This window comes from Pleurodeles waltl, chromosome 11 (genome assembly GCF_031143425.1).
Source record: "Pleurodeles waltl isolate 20211129_DDA chromosome 11, aPleWal1.hap1.20221129, whole genome shotgun sequence".
NCBI lineage: Eukaryota > Metazoa > Chordata > Amphibia > Caudata > Salamandridae > Pleurodeles > Pleurodeles waltl.
In genome coordinates, this window is record NC_090450.1 from 921,769,931 (window position 1) to 921,787,302 (window position 17,372).

The 17,372-nt window shown below is 45.4% G+C and overlaps 1 protein-coding gene across 1 annotated transcript in view; it reads right to left on the reverse strand.

The window, feature by feature from the left end:
- Positions 1-10,252: 10,252 nt before the first annotated feature.
- RSRC2 (arginine and serine rich coiled-coil 2) overlaps positions 10,253-17,372 on the reverse strand; it is a 238,343-nt gene continuing 231,223 nt past the window's right edge. Inside the window, exons 9-10 of the mRNA XM_069214956.1 lie at positions 13,558-13,653; positions 10,253-10,873 (exon numbers count right to left, since the gene is read on the reverse strand). Coding sequence (XP_069071057.1) covers positions 10,694-10,873; positions 13,558-13,653 — 276 coding nt within the window. The 3' untranslated portion in view covers positions 10,253-10,693. The remainder of the gene's footprint in view (positions 10,874-13,557; positions 13,654-17,372) is intronic.

The window sequence follows — 17,372 nt, forward strand, 5'->3', positions numbered from 1 at the left end:
GTGTCTTACTTACCTGGTAAAACTAACAAAAACTTACCTCCCCCAGGAACTGTGAAAATTGCACTGTGTCCACTTTTAAAATAGCTATTTGTGAATAACTTGAAAAGTATACATGCAATTGAAATGATTCAAAGTTCCTAATGTACTTACCTGCAATACCTTTCAAACAAGATATTACATGTTAAATTTGAACCTGTGGTTCTTAAAATAAACTAAGAAAATATATTTTTCTATAACAAAACCTATTGGCTGGATTTGTCTCTGAGTGTGTGTACCTCATTTATTGTCTATGTGTATGTACAACAAATGCTTAACACTACTCTTTGGATAAGCCTACTGCTCGACCACACTACCACAAAATAGAGCATTAGTATTATCTATTTTTACCACTATTTTACCTCTAAGGGGAACCCTTGGACTCTGTGCATGCTATTCCTTACTTTGAAATAGCACATACAGAGCCAACTTCCTACAACAACCATTTCGTGGCATTTACATGGTGGCGTTCGAATCGGCAAGACGTGCGATTCATTTTCCTTGCATTTAACTCTTGATACTCATTATGCGCAACCATTTCTTGGCATTTGCATATTCTTGTGGAAATCAGCAATGTGCGCGATTCATGTTTTCTGCATTTAAAACTAAGTGTTAAAATTCTAGATGTTACATTATATGTGCATAATAAGTCCCTTAATACAACTCCTATTGTGTTCCAGAAAACGTTCAGATTATTTTCTTGTCCTCATGCAAAAAGACCATATCTGATTTTGAAAACATCATTCTAGAGTGTTCTCATATTTCTAGTCAATATGTAACATTTCATTAATAGGTTCATTGAGAAGTTGTATTAATCATTCTTGATTCCTTCCCAGGTACCCAGACGCCTCGAGGCCTAGTTATTTAGTCCATGCTTAAGTTATCCATGGTTACAGTATGACAATGCTTAGAATCAGTCTAGTAAAGATTAATATGATATAATCTTTATATTGTGTGTTTTAACCTTTTGCTTCCTACAGGTCTCCTTCCCAGCTGTTCCCTACCTAATCCCCTTTTCCCCACTTGGACTCTCTTAGACTCTGACATTCTAATCAGAGTATTGGAGCTGTCTTGTGGTGGACATGTTGGGAACGTGCGCAGACCCCGAGGATCTGGTGACTGACAACGTGCCAGAGCAGGGGCTACGGGCTCCTTGAACCGGTATAGACTGGTTTATGCAAGGTGGGCACCATCTGTGCCCTTCAAAGGATTTCCAGAGGGCAGGAGAGGCTACTCCTCTCAGGCCCATAACACCTATTTCCAAACTGAGAGGGTTGTAACACCCTCTCTCAGAGGAAATCCTTTGTTCTGCCTTCCTGGGACTGGGCTGCCCAGGCCCCAGGCGGGGCAGAAACCTGTCTGAGGGTTGGCAGCAGTGGTAGTTGCAGAGAAAACCCCAGAGAGCTAGTTTGGCAGTACCCGGGGTCCATGCTGGAGCCCCGGGGATGCATGGAATTGTCACCCCAATACCAGAATGGTATTGGGGTGACAATTCCATGATCCTAGAAATGTTACATGACAATGTTCGGAGTTACCATTGTGAAGCTACACATAGATATTGACCCGCACTCTCAAAGTCTGGCGAATTTGCCCTGAACAATGTGGGGGCACCTTGGCTAGTGCCAGGGTGTCCCCACACTTAGTAACTTTGCACCTAACCTTCACCAAGTGAGGGTTAGACATATAGGTGACTTATAAGTTACTTAAGTGCAGTGTAAAATGGCTGTGAAATAACATGGACGTTATTCCACTCAGGCTGCAGTGGCAGTCCTGTGTAAGAATTGTCTGAGCTCCCTATGGGTGGCAAAAGAAATGCTGCAGCCCATAGGGATCTCCTGGAACTCCAATACCCTGGGTACCTAGGTACCATATACTAGGGAATTAGAAGGGTTTTCCAGTGTGCCAATCAGAATTGGTGAAAATGGTCACTAGCCTCCAGTGACAATTTTAAAAGCAGAGAGCATAAACACTGAGGTTCTGGTTAGCAGGGCCTCAGTGATACAGTTAGGCACCACACAGGAAACACATATAGGCCACAAACCTATGAGCACTGGGGTCCTGGCTAGCAGGATCCCAGTGAGACATATCAAACATACTGACAACATAGGGTTTCCACTATGAGCACTGGGGCCCTGGCTAGCAGGAGCCCAGTGAGACAGTAAGAACACCCTGACATATACAGGGAGTGCAGAATTATTAGGCAAATGAGTATTTTGACCACATCATCCTCTTTATGCATGTTGTCTTACTCCAAGCTGTATAGGCTCGAAAGCCTACTACCAATTAAGCATATTAGGTGATGTGCATCTCTGTAATGAGAAGGGGTGTGGTCTAATGACACCAACACCCTATATCAGGTGTGCATAATTATTAGGCAACTTCCTTTACTTTGGCAAAATGGGTCAAAAGAAGGACTTGACAGGCTCAGAAAAGTCAAAAATAGTGAGATATCTTGCAGAGGGATGCAGCACTCTTAAAATTGCAATGCTTCTGAAGCGTGATCATCGAACAATCAAGCGTTTCATTCAAAATAGTCAACAGGGTCGCAAGAAGCGTGTGGAAAAACCAAGGCGCAAAATAACTGCCCATGAACTGAGAAAAGTCAAGCGTGCAGCTGCCACGATGCCACTTGCCACCAGTTTGGCCATATTTCAGAGCTGCAACATCACTGGAGTGCCCAAAAGCACAAGGTGTGCAATACTCAGAGACATGGCCAAGGTAAGAAAGGCTGAAAGACGACCACCACTGAACAAGACACACAAGCTGAAACGTCAAGACTGGGCCAAGAAATATCTCAAGACTGATTTTTCTAAGGTTTTATGGACTGATGTAATGAGAGTGAGTCTTGATGGGCCAGATGGATGGGCCCGTGGCTGGATTGGTAAAGGGCAGAGAGCTCCAGTCCGACTCAGACGCCAGCAAGGTGGAGGTGGAGTACTGGTTTGGGTTGGTATCATCAAAGATGAGCTTGTGGGGCCTTTTCGGGTTGAGGATGGAGTCAAGCTCAACTCCCAGTCCTACTGCCAGTTCCTGGAAGACACCTTCTTCAAGCAGTGGTACAGGAAGAAGTCTGCATCCTTCAAGAAAAACATGATTTTCATGCAGGACAATGCTCCATCACACGCGTCCAAGTACTCCACAGCGTGGCTGGCAAGAAAGGGTATAAAAGAAGGAAATCTAATGACATGGCCTCCTTGTTCACCTGATCTGAACCCCATTGAGAACCTGTGGTCCATCATCAAATGTGAGATTTACAAGGAGGGAAAACAGTACACCTCTCTGAACAGTGTCTGGGAGGCTGTGGTTGCTGCTGCACACAATGTTGATGGTGAACAGATCAAAACACTGACAGAATCCATGGATGGCAGGCTTTTGAGTGTCCTTGCAAAGAAAGGTGGCTATATTGGTCACTGATTTGTTTTTGTTTTGTTTTTGAATGTCAGAAATGTATATTTGTGAATGTTGAGATGTTATATTGGTTTCACTGGTAATGATAAATAATTGAAATGGGTATATATATTTTTTTGTTAAGTTGCCTAATAATTATGCACAGTGATAGTCACCTGCACACACAGATATCCCCCTAACATAGCTAAAACTAAAAACAAACTAAAAACTACTTCCAAAAATATTCAGTTTTGATATTAATGAGTTTTTTGGGTTCATTGAGAACATGGTTGTTGTTCAATAATAAAATTAATCCTCAAAAATACAACTTGCCTAATAATTCTGCACTCCCTGTACTCACAAACAGGTCAAAAGTGGGGTAAACAAGGCTAGAAAGAGGCTACCTTCCTACACACCTTTTCCTGTTCTGGTCGAGATACTGACTGTGTTTATTGTGAACCCCAGCCATTGTAATGTGGGCATCACTGTTTGTACCTCCCTCTTGCATTTGCTCCTTGACTATGCCTTTATTATCCAGGCATCCAAGTATAGGTAAACCTGGATTTCTTGCCTTCTTAAGTATGCTGTTACTGCAGAGAAGACCTTGGAAGAGACTCTTAGTGCAGATTTTATGCAGAAGGGCAGCACTGCGACTTGGTAGTTTTCCTTGTTTAACGTGAACAGGAGGTATTCCTTGTGGCCTTGGTTCATGGGAATAAGTAGGTATGGATCCTTTAGGTCTAGGGTAGCCATTTAATCTACCTCTTGCAGTAGTGTCATGACCTCTTGCAGGTTTGTCACCTAGAAGTGTTGTGTTCATTTGAATATGTTTATAAACCTGAGGTCCAGGATTGGCCCTAAGGTTAGATCTTGATACGGTGAGTAGTTCTCCCTCCTCCTTTCTTGTGCTGGCACGAATTCTACAACTCTCTAAGAGTAGTTTTCACTTCTGTTTTGAGTTGGTTTAGTTCTTCTCTTTTGAAAGGCCTCACCCTTGGAGGTCTTTGTGGAGGCGGTTTGTTTAGTTCAATGCAGTATCTGTAGCAGATATTTAGGACCCATTTGTCGGTGGTGATGTTTCTCAACTTCTAGAGAAACCCCTTGATTCTTTCCCACAACTTGTGTTGTGTGCCCTCGACCTGGGAAGCTTTTGTCTGAAGATCCTGCACCCGGTAGGGGGGATGGGAGGGGGATCTTCCACTTGCCTTTCCTGAATTAGGGCTGCCTTGCAAGATGCTGCCATTGTTGATAAGCCTGTGGCTTTGTGGCTTGGATAGAAGATCCCTGTTGCAAGGCTTGTTGTCCTGTATTAAAAGGTGCTCCGCCTGTGGGTCTTCTGTTGGGGGTATCCATTTTATGCATGGCCCTGAACTGCAGAGCACCCATTGCTCTTGCTGTCTCATCTTTTATTTGTTGTAGGGTGCCCTCTACTGCCTGCCCGAATAAGACGTCCCCTGTGAAGGGCAAGTTTATTAGTGATGCCTATACCTCAGGCTTGAAACCCGAGATCCTAAGCCAGGTGTGTCTCCCTAGGGTGGTAGCTGTGCACAACTGTCTGCTGGCAGTATCTGCTGTGTCTAGTGTTGACTTTAGGCATTTATTTGCAATGCCCTTTCCTTCCTGAATGATCGCTTTGGCTCTCTTCTTGCATTCCTCTGGGAGGTGCTGCATGAGGTTTTTGATTTCCTGCCATTGCTGGTGTCTGCAGCGGTTCACGAGGGCACTGGAGTTCGCTATTCTCCATTGTGTGGCGGCCTCCCTTTCCATTTTTCTTCGCACCAGGTCGAGTCTCTTACTCTCTTTTTCGGGCGGTTGACCAGTGGAGGTGGGTGAATAGTTTCTCTTCCTCGCATTGGTCATGATGGTGGAGTCTGCTGAGACATTGATCTTAATGCATTTGGGAAATTACGTCGTGTTTGTATTTTGCCCTTGCGTTGGCTGGTTCTCGGAAGGCCTCCTTACCCTGATCCCAGATGCTGGACAGCATGGGCATGTAAAGGTTCCCCTTTTGGGGTGGCAATAGTGCCTCTAGAAGGAAAGAAGGAAGCAAGTACCCTCCTTCTCTTCTTCCTGCTGTGCCCCATAGGTGTATGCAGCCTTTTTCACCAGGCTGTTGTACACGTCCAGGTCATCCAGTGGAAATGCCTCGATGGGTAGTTGTCTATACCCTCTTCTGGTGAATAGACGTCGAGATCCTGCCATGTGCCATCGAAATGGCTGGAATTGCGAAGACCTAAGCGTACTCGTTGTTGTCCACTGTGGAGAATTCTTCCCGTTCTTCCTCGTGTGGTTCTGGGTTGCTGGTGCCCCCAGGGCCGATTCGACCTCCTCCGCGGCCAAAGTTGTCGACGTTTTTATGCTGGGATGCAGAATTTTTGAGGAATTGTCGAATTCCTTTTTCCTCTGGACGAAAGCAGCCATTTCTGGGTCTAGATTTACCTTTTGTATTTCGGTCTCTTGTGCCCTTGGTCTGCTTCGTCCGATGTCAAAGCTCTCCCTTTCGGGGTTGTGTGCTCTGGCGTCTTCAACACTCCAGCCTTCTCTTTTGCGGTCAGGAGCTTTGGTCTATTCTTTCGACAATGCCTTCTGGCCTTCAGTATCCTTTGGTCGGGATCCGGTTGCCTCTCTGCTGACCTTCGGTTGCTGTTGTCTTAAGCACGAGGCTGCTCTTGGCTTAACTTTTATTTTTCCCCTCAGCGTCCGCCGACCCCTTCTTTTGCGGCTGGGCCCTCTCCATTTGGGACTTGAAGATTCTGACGTTTGAGTCTCCCCCTTTTGCTGTTTCGGCCTTCTCCACGTTCTCCTCTTCGTCGCTCGAGAAGCATAGGTATCGGAGTGGGACTTGCTTCTGGGACATGGTGTAGTTCCAGTCCGTGCCTGCGTAGTGCCTTTACTGTTTTCGGCAACAATTCCTCACAGGCCTCGTCTTTGGGCAGGCAAAGGTTTCAAACCTCATGGGGGTCCCTTTTTGCAAACTTGTGCTAGCACTTTAGGCAACATTTAAAAGGGGTATTTTCCATGGCCTTTACTTGCCCACTGTCTCTTCATTTTCCATCGGTGGTGGGTCAGTTTTCTTTCCCCCAGAGATAGGGGTTGTAGGAAGTTGGCTCTGTATGTGCTATTTCAAAGTAAGGAATAGCATGCACAGAGTCCAAGGGTTCCCCTTAGAGGTAAGATAGTGGCAAAAAGAGATAATACTAATGCTCTATTTTGTGGTAGTGTGGTCGAGCAGTAGGCTTATCCAAGGAGTAGTGTTAAGCATTTGTTGTACATACACATAGACAATAAATGAGGTACACACACTCAGAGACAAATCCAGCCAATAGGTTTTGTTATAGAAAAATATATTTTCTTAGTTTATTTTAAGAACCACAGGTTCAAATTTTACATGTAATATCTCATTTGAAAGGTATTGCAGGTAAGTACTCTAGGAACTTTGAATCATTACTTTAGCATGTATACTTTTTACATAAAACACAATAAGCTGTTTTAAAAGTGGACACACTGCAATTTTCACAGTTCCTGGGGGAGGTAAGTTATTGTTAGTTTTAACAGGTAAGTAAGTCACTTACAGGTTTCAGTTTTTGGTCCAAGGTAGCCCACCGTTGGGGGTTCAGAGCAACCCCAAAGTTATCACACCAGCAGCTCAGGGCCGGTCAGGTGCAAAGGTCAAAGAGGTGCCCAAAACACATAGGCTTCAATGGAGAGAAGGGGGTGCCCCGGTTCCAGTCTGCCAGCAGGTAAGTACCCGCGTCTTCGGAGGGCAGACCAGGGGGGTTTTGTAGGGCACCGGGGGGGACACAAGTCAGCACAGAAAGTACACCCTCAGCAGCGCGGGGGCGGCCGGGTGCAGTGTGCAAACACGTGTCGGGTTCCCAATGGTTTTCAATGAGAGATAAAGGGATCTCTTCAGCGTCGCAGGCAGGCAAGGGGGGGGCTCCTCGGGGTAGCCACCACCTGGGCAAGGGAGAGGGCTTCCTGGGGGTCACTCCTGCACTGGAGTTCCGTTCCTTTAGGTGCTGGGGGCTGCGGGTGCAGGGTCTTTTCCAGCCGTCGGGAAATGGAGTTGACAGTCGCGGTCAGGGGGAGCCTGGGGATTCCCTCTGCAGGCGTCGCTGTGGGGGCTCAGGGGGGACAACTTTGGTTACTCACAGTCGTAGAGTCGCCGGAGGGTCCTCCCTGAGTTGTTTGTTCTCCACCAGTCGAGTCGGGGTCGCCGGGTGCAGTGTTGCAAGTCTCACGCTTCTAGCGGGGAGTTGCAGGGGTCTTTAAATCTGCTCCTTGTAACAAAGTTGCAGTTCTTTTGGAGCAGTGCCGCTGTCCTCGGGAGTTTCTTGTCTTTTTCGAAGCAGGGCAGTCCTCAGAGGATTCAGAGGTCGCTGGTCCCTTGGAAAGCGTCGCTGGAGCAGGTTCTTTGGAAGGCAGGAGACAGGCCGGTAAGTCTGGGGCCAAGGCAGTTGGTGTCTTCTGTTCTTCCTCTGCAGGGGTTTTTCAACTCAGCAGTCCTTCTTGTTAGTTGCAGGAATCTAAATTTTTAGGTTCCGGGGAGCCCTTCAATACTAAATTTAAGGGCGTGTTTAGGTCTGGGGGGTTAGTAGCCAATGGCTACTAGCCCTGAGGGTGGGTACACCCTCTTTGTGCCTCCTCCCAAGGGGAGGGGGTCACATTCCTATCCCTATTGGGGGAATCCTCCTTCTACAAGATGGAGGATTTCTAAAAGTCAGAGTCACCTCGGCTCAGGACACCTTAGGGGCTGTCCTGACTGGCCAGTGACGACTCCTTGTTTTTCTCATTATCTCTCCTGGACTTGCCGCCAAAAGTGGGGGCTGGGTCCAGGGGGCGGGCATCTCCACTAGCTGGAGTGCCCTGGGGCATTGTAACACGAAGCTTGAGCCTTTGAAGCTCACTGCTAGGTGTTACAGTTCCTGCAAGGGGGAGGTGTGAAGCACCTCCACCCAGAGCAGGCTTTGTTTCTGTCCTCAGAGAGCACAAAGGCTCTCACCGCATGGGGTCAGAAACTCGTCTCTCAGCAGCAGGCTGGCACAGACCAGTCAGTCCTGCACTGAACAATTGGGTAAAATACAGGGGGCATCTCTAAGATGCCCTCTGTGTGCATTTTTTAATAAATCCAACACTGGCATCAGTGTGGGTTTATTATTCTGAGAAGTTTGATACTAAACTTCCCAGTATTCAGTGTAGCCATTATGGAGCTGTGGAGTTCGTTTTTGACAGACTCCCAGACCATATTCTCTTATGGCTACCCTGCACTTACAATGTCTAAGGTTTTGCTTAGACACTGTAGGGGCATAGTGCTCATGCACCTATGCCCTCACCTGTGGTATAGTGCACCCTGCCTTAGGGCTGTAAGGCCTGCTAGAGGGGTGAGTTACCTATGCCACAGGCAGTGTGAGGTTGGCATGGCACCCTGAGGGGAGTGCCATGTCGACTTAGTCATTTTCTCCCACCAGTACACACAAGCTGGCAAGCAGTGTGTCTGTGCTGAGTGAGGGGTCCCTAGGGTGGCATAAGACATGCTGCAGCCCTTAGAGACCTTCCCTGGCATCAGGGCCCTTGGTACCAGGGGTACCAGTTACAAGGGACTTACCTAGGTGCCAGGGTTGTGCCAATTGTGGAAACAATGGTACATTTTAGGTGAAAGAACACTGGTGCTGGGGCCTGGTTAGCAGGGTCCCAGCACACTTCTCAGTCAAGTCAGCATCAGTATCAGGCAAAAAATGGGGGGTAACTGCAACAGGGAGCCATTTCTTTACAGGGGTGCACTGGTGCCTTCCTGTGGAGTTCCGCCCGATGGGGCATGAGGCTCGTTTCCCGGTGGTGTCCCTCAGTGGGGTGCCGCGAGGACTCTCCTCTTGCTGGTGTCATCGCCTTTGATGTAGTCTTTTGAATTTCCTTTCCTTTTTTGAAAAATCCTTTGAAAAAGTTATTTTTTGAAAAGTTTTCGTAGCTGCTCTGTTGTGCATCCAGACCCAATGACAATCTGAAGATGGAGGCCATGCACAGGACCTTTAGGGGTGCCATCCGACATCACACAGAGAATGGACTATGCACCAAATGGTGGTCAACAACACCCCAAAAGGCAGGGTGAGGGAGGGAAAACTAGAACACAACTTTCTTGACCTAACCACTAGAGGTGAAACAATGGACAGCATGTGAATCCAGAAAAGGATTCAAGCTGCAAAACTGAACAGCTTTATACCAAAGTACTTGGTTGAATGTTTACACATTCATACCAATGGCAGCTCAGTTGGTGGGGAGGGGTTGTGGAACATTTTATTTTTTTTTTAAAAGGAAAAAAAAAAGACAAAAAAAACCCTTACTTTCTCCATAGACGCCGCTTCTCTGTCCCTCATCGCTCCAGCTGCTGGCACAGGCACCAAGCCTGCCCTGCGCTAATTATGACCCTGCTCAAAGCAGACTCAGGATTGGCTGGGACCGCCCAGCCAGGGCGCTCCCAGGCACACTGGGAGCCTCTGCAGGCTCTGTGTTGCCGGGCTGGCGAAAGCACACTGCGCATGTGTGTTTGGCCGGTCCAAGACAGGCAGCCAAACATACATGCGCTCTCTGAGGGGAGTGCTCTGTGCATTACCCTCCATGGCTGTCATCCCAATGCCCGTCCCCTTTCACCACAAAGGGATAATAAACCTAGTTTAATAATCCTTCGTGGAAAAAAGATTGCAGCTTCTGCTGCTGGCAGGGGGTGACGCTCCTCTGCCCTAATGGAGGAGCAGCCCCCGATTCAGACATTGTTGAACCTTTAATGAAGGTTACAATATAGTGTTTACATTTGAAATGATTCCATAACAAAGAATTACAGAAAAACATGTTTTATTAACATCCAGGTCTGTGTGTGCTGAAATAAGTGACCCATATCAGTTTAAGTTATTTCACAATATGCCTTTCATGTTTTAAGAGATGAGAGTAACTGTACAGCAGTAAGTACAAAAGTACACAAGACAGGACACTGAATTTCTATGAAATAGATCTTGCCTATTTTTCATGACCAAAGTTTAACCTTTTAACTAAAAATATGCCATCTTTTCATAGTTATCAAGTTGAATAAATGTGGGCAGAACTTGATTACAACACTAACACCAGTATTACGGATCTGATATTTACAAAAGAAAACTTTCTCCTCTCAATAAATAAAGTCAATGCACATCCATGCAAGCTAGAATGCAAGCCATTTGGTTACGGGAACATTTTCTAATGACAGTCTGAAACCATCCAAGACTAAGCCATGTTCTGTCTTTCAAACTGCATCCATGCCTCGCATTGAAGATGTAAAACCCAAGCCCATTCCTCTTTGAGTGTGCGTCTGTGAACGTGCCATTTCGTACTGTGCATCCAAATTTCGGAACATCTCCTCTTGCTGTTTCAGAGTCTTAAAACTCTCCTGATCAAGTTTACTTGTGCCGGCTTCCTCTTCTTGCTGAAAATCACAGAAAAACAAACGAGTATCTGAAACCTTGAATGATAAAGTAATCTCAATATTACAAATCAAAGTAGAGGTTAAGTACAGAATTGAAGACAAGCAGCAGGTTTTTATCAACTGGTACCATGACATCACTCAATTGTACGAACTCATACTAATTATACAAGGGCTGGCCAGCTATTTGTACCCATGGTCTGCCAAATGCTTATTAATCTTAGCAGACTGACAATTTGGAACAGTCCACTTCATGTGTAGGATGAGATATACTTTTCTTTTGTCAGAAACACCCCCCCCCCCCCACCATGTGTAGGATGAGATATACTTTTCTTTTGTCAGAAACACCCCCCCCCAATAAAAAAAAAATGGATAACATGGATCTGAACACTGATGACAAGTTGGCTCTTAAGTTAGTACAGATGGGTCCACAAGGAGGCTCACAAGTTGCACTGAATACTGTTTGGACCAGGTATTCATAAGGGCCTCAGTTACGGCCTCATTACACAGTAGTAAGGCTCTGTAACTGATGGCCCTGACAATAAAATTTCCATTAGTAAGTTTGCCTTGGTTTCAACCATGGACAATAGTAAATCCAAGACCCGGGGTCTGGCAGACAATCACTCCAAGAGAGACACAGTCCTCTGTATGATGGTGTCCTCTATAGGGAGTCCAACTCAGTTTCAGGTGAAGTGCTTCAACAATTATTCTTTTGGAGGTCAATACGAAAATCAGTATAAACGGAGTAGGGTTTAATTTTTTTGTCTCCTTGTAATCACCTTTGTTATGGGGATTTTGTTCAAACCCATAGCTGCATCGAGTCAAAAGAAAAAAACTTTGTGTCTCTCAGCAATGAAACAGTAGAAGGAAATCATCCAAGGTTACATGCTGTGCTCTGGTAATCTCCCAGTGAGAGAGGATACAATCTGGCTGGAGCTGGTTCTAGATCCAACACTAGAATTGTCTGGAACTGGTGCCTTTAGAACGGAGGTGGACATCACCAACGGGGCCTGCAGCAAAGGCATTGAGGCACAGCTTGGTGCTAGTTCTGGGGCAGGTGGAGGCCTATCTGGGTCAGCTGACACCACAGATGGACTGCTGGAAGTCTAACTGAAGGTTCCAACAGGCCCAAGGGGCCTAAAGGCACACTAAGACACTCGAACTGTCCAGAAGTAGTGCAGTATTTCCTGACTAAAGGCCTCAATTTGCTGCTGAGTTGATGGTGGCATGAAAAATTCAAGGCACATTGGCTTCATTTTTACATTTGATCCCAGTCAAGCACTGGTGTCAAAAGACCTACCATTCAACTTTGTCTTGTACTCAGAGGATGGCTACCAGGGACGGTCTAGAAACCTCAAACAGGATTAACGCTGATGTCTACGATTGGGAACGTAGAGCTTGACTTCATGCTCCTTGATGGCCTTCAGGTGCATCAAGAAGCATTCGTCATAGGCTGTCAAGTCTTGTTCTGAGCCAAGGTACTAAAGGTATACATTGTGATGGTCCATGACCATCTGTTTCCTAGAGTTGCAGCAACGCTTAAACCCAAACAATTTGGAGGAGGCATCCCAGAACACAGTCAAGAAAATTGTTTAGTGAAATTGGTAAATAAGCACTAACAAAATTGTGAGCAGAGCACAGGATCTGCATCGAACAGCTTAGAAAAGGAGGAATTCACACGAGAAAGCACGACTAGCAACCCTATGCGTATCCATGTTCTCACTTCCCATGGTGGGACAGAGCTGCACTGAATACAATGGTACCACCTGTTATGTGCAGAAGCTATTGCAGGAACATTTTTCAGATACAATATGATGCCTGGAAGGACTCAAAAGGTGTGCTTAAAATCATCTGTAAGAAAAAAAGATTTTACAATACTTTAGTTCTGAACCTGGTTCAGAGGTGCAGATTTCAGGTCATGGGCTCTAAGTGCAAATCACAAAATCTTCCCTTAGGGGTCGTGAGAGGCACACAGCCTGTTGGGGCTTTCCGGTGGAGGTACGACTGCACCCACTCCATTCTTTCTCCTGGGTGTAGTGAGCTTTCTGTTCCTCTGGGGGAGAAGATTGAAGGTACACTCCCACCCCCGATTACCATAGATACCCATTCTGGGGTGGGAGCAAGTTGGATGCCTGGGCAAGCCAACCTTTTTTGACCATATCTCCAGGTGTTTAGTAACCCTGACCCTCCTCACCCCCCCCCCCCCCCCCCTTTATCCCCAGTAGTGGAGGCGCAGAAAGACTGCTGTGGCAGTTTTGGTATGCTGGCCAGTGGACCTTTTGCAATGCTGCTTAAAAATAGAGACTGGTGGGGAAATGAATACCATTGGAAGTGTGAGAGTCTGTGCTTATTTGCGCCTAGAGTCCTATCTGGTGGGATCAATGATAGCAATGGGGGCAACATGGCAGTCCCCCCTCACCATTACGCAAACTGGTGGAAGCCTCTGGTGCAAGAATTCCAAAAATTACCCCGCCCTACAACCAGAGATGACGAGGTATTCATGTCTTTTTTCACAGAAAATTAAGGTCCTTTCATCTAAACAACTGTGACCCAGTGCTTATTAAAATCTAAGGCCATTAAATATAATTGGTATATCCATACAACAGGGTGGAGTCCAATTTCCTTCAAATTATAAATTGCAAGTCTCATGCAGGAAAATACATAAGCACAGTTAAGATTGGATTTACCTTAATGCCCATCAACTTTCTGAATTTAACATTTTGGTCCTTGTTTCCAAAATTAAGCTTCTCCCATAACTCTGCAGATTGATTTTTGTTATCCTGCTGTTTTAATGAAATAAAACAAACATTACATTTCAAAACAATTTATTCAGATAAAACCTCTAGTCACAAAACATCATGGTTAAAACAACAATGAAAACCTACACTTATGGCTTTGGAAACAGGTGCAAATATGCAGTGCACTGAGCACAATTCAATCAACGATTTCTAGTTTGTTGTAGAAACTATATATGAACAGTCTGAAATTCTAAATCATGTAAGAAAAATATACCAACTAAAATAAACACAAAAAGTGTTGTGACTGGAGACTTGTAATGAAAAATATTTTCCAAGCCCAGTCTTGCACAGCAGTCATATCACTACACAAATCTGATCACTAAAGGAACACAAAAGCACTAAGTTCCCTGCAATCTGGACACAGAAGTTACAAATAAACCAAATCTTATCTGTATGTAATCACACCATTCCAAATTTTCTCGCAGCATACAAAGCTCAAGGCACTCAAGCGAAACGGTGCATGCATATAATGCATTTAAGGGAGGAGGAAAGAACAAGTTACTTACCTTCATTGATGTTCTTTCTGGTGGACACTCTATTTAAAGGCAGTCTTCTCCCCTTGGAATATTCCTCATGAGTCAGCCTGGATCCAGATTTTTTTTTTTTTACCGGTGCTCACATCCCGCTAGATTGCATCATTCGGCTCCACATTGGTTTCAAGTGGCCCAAGAACTGATGCAGAGGAGCCGCAGATAAGAACACCCCCTATGCACAGATGTCACTATGTATTTTTCTCCTTCTGCGCCTTCAGAGAGGGATTGAGAACAATTGGTGGTTGCAGTGTGTTTGGTACTAACTTTGGATCTTTTTAAATGTTAAAAACCTACTAGAAACATGTGTATCTGCAGCTACACATGCCATCGAACCTTGTGTTACCGAACTAAGTAACCTGCCCTTCTGAAGGATACTTCTTATAACAGATTCCTTTCCTTAGAATAGATACCAAATTGAGTACCTTCCCACGGTGTAGTCTCTGTGGAGTGGATACATACCTAAAAGAAACTAGTGGGCAAAGTACCCTTTCCTCCAGACCTATCAAGTCAGTAGTACTTCCTGAACGCTTTCACAGACAATCGCGTGGCAGCGTGGCTGATGACCTGGACAAGTACTCGTTGTGCCCATGCAGCAGTAACAGCCTGAGCCCTAATGGAATAGGCTCTCATACCTTCAGGAGGCTTCTTAGTAGGGGCGGGCAAAATATTCTCTTCCGCCGTTGGAATTTTGGTGATTCTGCATTACTCTTGTAAAGTGGAGTTCCAGCCAAATTCTGTCAATATCTGCATGGCCGATTTCTTTTCTTCTCACGCACAGCTCCAAGATGGTAGGATGGTGACTGCAACCAAGATTTGGCATCCCCTAGCACGATTTCTAGGCACTAGGAAGACATCTGCCTAGATGTTTCTAATGTAGGTGGTCGGGACAGTTTGTGGCAAGAAGGCTGCCACTTGTGTGAAAAATCTACATGGGCTGTAGCAAAATCATCTAGAGTAGTTGCACCTTCTGTTTTTTTAAAGCACGGAATGAGCTGGCGCTAAATCACAGCGTGATGTTCCTATTTCCACCTGTAGGCGGAACTCTGCGAAATATCACCGTTTTTTAGGTCCGCCCTAAGTAAAAGCTTAAAGCCCTTTTATGGATTTGCAAACCCACAGCTGGATTTTTAAATAACCAATGGATGACAGGAGAAAAAAACTCCTTGGTAAAATGGTATGCCTTGCTTTTGAATTGGATCAACAAAACCGCAGAGGATCTGCAAATTAATGATCCTGATATCTATAAAACCTCAACTTGTAATGCCCAACCTGAGCAACTTTTCAAGCATTCATTTCTTGAAATCTACATTACGGACTTACATTAAATGAAGCAAAGACACTTCCTTGAGTACATTTCTCCCAATGGGCAAAATTTATATTTTTCCCCTATATCAATGAGAAAAGACTCTTAAGGGAATTAAAAAACAAAATGGCACTTCTGGAACCACCCTTTTTCTTGCTCTCTGCTTAACTGATCTGCACAAAACTTTCCTTGAAGAACCCAAAGATGATTTTTTGGGAATCATGCAGATTAATCAAATGGCACCAAATGTATTACAAAAACAAACAACTGCCTTTCTTAGTGAAAGCCTGAGCTAACCATAACTACACTGTTATATACATGGAGAGAAGTTTAGCATGTAATATACTAGTTATAACTATTGTACAGTGTACGGAGTGGCCATTTCTCATAAGAGGTGAAGCTTTAAGTGGATCATGATGGCTGTCCTGTCAGGCACTGTATTCAGTTAAGCTGAAAAGGGCACATTGTATAAAAACATTGTCTAGCTGTCTAACTCATACGGTTCCTGTTTCTGACAGCATTTGAGCGTGAACCACAAATGAAAGAAGAGGGTTAGGAAGAAAAGCGAAGGCTAAGATCTCTCACCAATTCATCCATAGTGCACTGCTGCGAGTGTGGAAACCTTGAAATGAAGTTTGGGCATTTGGCGTTTGCAAACAGATATTTTTGCGGGAATCCCCATTTGCGGAAGTAATGAAGGATGACTTGCGGGTGGAGCTCCTACTCCTGGACATGTTGCAGCATACTGCTGAGGAAATCGGCAAAATCGTTGTCCATTCCTGTAAGGTAGTTTGCTAACAAGTAAGTGCTGTGGTGGAGAGCCCAACGCCAAGTGGTCTGAGATAACAGACATCCCCGCCCCCATATATGAAGGTAGTACGTGGCTGTCATTGTCCATCCGGACAAGGACAACTTTGTCTATCAGGTCAAGCAGGAGGGCTTTCAACACCAGGTACACCAATTAGCTGATGTGGAGACCCTGATTTTTGGTGCCCCAAAGGCCCTGCATAGTCAGATCCTCCAAGTGTGCGCCCCACCCTGTGACTGAGGCGTCTGTTTAAACAATGGTCTGCAGAACAAGGTTGAGGAAAGGCCAGCACTGCAACAGGGTGACGTGTGGCAGCTTTGATGAGTCAATTGTCCAGATATAGGAAAAACATGGACACCCTGTCTGCGGTGGTGAGCTGCTACTACCGATTTCAAAAAGATATTCAAAAGATGTACCTCCATCAAAGAAGGTCTTCAAAGACAAACATGAAGAGGCTATAAAGCATAAAAGTTATGATTTGAAAGTGTGCTGAGGCCTGCTAACCAGGCCCCAGCACCAGTGTTCTTTCCCTAACTTGTACTTTTGTTTCCACAATTGCCACACCCTGGCATCGAGGTAAGTCCCTTGTAACTGGTACCAAGGGCCCTGATGCCAGGGAAGGTCTGTAAGGGCTGCAGCATGTCTTATGCCACCCTGGGGACCCCTCACGCAGCACAGACAGACTGCTTGCCAGCTTGTGTGTGCTGGTGGAGATAAAATGACTAAGTCAACATGGCACTCCCCTCGGGGTGCCATGCCAACCTCACACTGCCTATGACATAGATAAGGCACCTCTCTAGCAGGCCTTACAGCCCTAAGGCAGGGTGCACTATATCATAGGTGAGGGCATAGGTGCATGAGCACTATGCCCCTACAGTGTCTAAGAAAAACCTTAGACATTGTAAGTGCAGGGTAGCCATAAGAGTATATGGTCTGGGAGTCTGTCATACACGAATTCCACAGCACCATAATGGCTACACTGAAAACTGGGAAGTTTGGTGTAGGAAGTTGTCTCTGTATGCACTATTTCAAAGTAAGGAATAGTTTGCACAGAGTCCAA